The 1,749-nt window shown below is 49.0% G+C and overlaps 1 protein-coding gene across 1 annotated transcript in view; it reads left to right on the forward strand.

Moving 5' to 3' along the window:
- MTIF3 (mitochondrial translational initiation factor 3) overlaps positions 1 to 1,749 on the forward strand; it is a 5,850-nt gene that overhangs the window by 1,271 nt on the left and 2,830 nt on the right. Inside the window, exon 2 of the mRNA XM_011360238.2 lies at positions 4 to 282. Coding sequence (XP_011358540.1) covers positions 4 to 282 — 279 coding nt within the window. The remainder of the gene's footprint in view (positions 1 to 3; positions 283 to 1,749) is intronic.

Genomic DNA, 1,749 nt, shown 5'->3' on the forward strand with positions numbered 1-1,749 from the left:
AAGACACCCAGGATGAAAGGAAGAAAAAAATGAACGAAGCTGCTTTTAGTAACATTGGAAGAAAAATCAGTGAGCGAATCATCCACGTCCTGGATGAGAAGGGCAGCGATTTGGGAAACATGCACCGGGCAGACGTGATTCGACTCATGGACGCGCGAGACCTGAGGCTCGTGAGAAGGGTCACCGGGGCGGAGCCTCCAGTGTACCAGCTCCTGACGGGGACGCAGATTCACGAAGAGCGGCTGAGGCTGAGAGAGAGGGACAAGGCGACACCTAGAGCTGGTAGGTCGTTGGCTGTGCGCTCCCCGGGTTCCTCAGGACGCCGTTCGACAGTGGACCCGGGGCCCTTGCCGGGTGCCTCGTGACGAGGGGCGAGTGAACTAGACAGTTCAGTTTCACCACCGTTTCCAATGCCATTTTTTTCAATCCCTCATTTCTGTTCTCTTCCTTCGTACCCTGTCTCGATCCCTTCCTTCGTCCGTAGCTTGGTCTCCTCGTGCCCAGGCGGGCAGGGCGATGGATGGGGTGGCAGGCTCGGAAGAGTGCCTGCCCCTTCCCGGGCCACTCGTTTACCCTCCTTTGAAATTTTCTTAGCTCATCTCTAAAGTGGAGGGTTTGGTTAATGGAGGCACTTTCTAAACTCTGAAGTGACTCTCACAGGGCATCTCCCAGGCCTGAGTATTTTCCTAGGACACTGGTGGTGACCGTCATTTGCATAGTTTGCCAGTCACCTTTCAAGGCACTTGCCATTTAAACCCTACAGAAGCCCCGAATTGGAGAGGAAGGAAGCGAGGACGTGTGTTCTCACGATCCCTGCTAAACGCGGCCGGTGAAGGACAGATGGACAAGGGTTTCGTGTGCATAAAAATTATATATGGCACACTTGTTTTCAGGGTGTTCATGTAACAGCCGTAGCTGGCTTATTGTAATTGCCAAGTGACATTTCCCCGCCAGCATGTAGCGTAGCTGTGTGGTCCATCGCCATGGCCACGGGGCTCGTTTCCGGTTTATTAGGAACAATGAGCATATGCATCAGTGTCTCCTGTGCCAGCTCCAGGTTCTGTGGGGCAGGTCGTCATACTAATTTTTGTCACTGATTTACAGGGTTCTCTGTTCTGTGCGATCCAAGAACTTTATGCTAGTTGGATTTCTCACTTTAGTTTTTCTCCCATCCCGAGGTCATAAACACGTCCTTTCTTCTATTTGTTTTAAAGTTGTGTTTTTTTCATATTTAGACAGTCCATCTGGGAAGATTTTTGTATGGATTGAAATCTTTTTCCCGCACGTGAAAACTCGCAATTGTCCCAGTGCCGTTAATGAGTATAATCTGTTCTTTCCCTGTAAAATTATTTCCCAGTCATCAGGATTTTCAGAGACAGAATGAACGCAGGACGCAGGGAGCTCCCCCTTGTCCGGATGGGCCTGGAGCCCGGGGGCATCACCAAAGGGTGAGAAGGGCAGTTCCCAGACGGAGAAAAAAGGAGGATAATCGAGTTCATCATAAGGCTAACCTCAGTCCTTTTTAAAGGATCGTTCTTCAATAATGTAACAGTAAATGGAGGCGTTTCATATTTAAATACCCTTCCTTGGCAGGCAAAGAATCAGTACTTTTATGTTTGTCTCTCCCGTTTAAAAAAGTGGTTACTGGTCTGTGAAACTGAAGTCAGGTAGTAAGATTTTATGACGTCTATGTGGTGAGGTTTAGGTCTCAAAACCAAGATAGTAAATAGTCCGAGCACTAAGTCTCAC

This window comes from Pteropus vampyrus, unplaced genomic scaffold, assembly GCF_000151845.1.
Source record: "Pteropus vampyrus isolate Shadow unplaced genomic scaffold, Pvam_2.0 Scaffold52, whole genome shotgun sequence".
NCBI classification, from domain to species: Eukaryota; Metazoa; Chordata; class Mammalia; order Chiroptera; family Pteropodidae; genus Pteropus; species Pteropus vampyrus.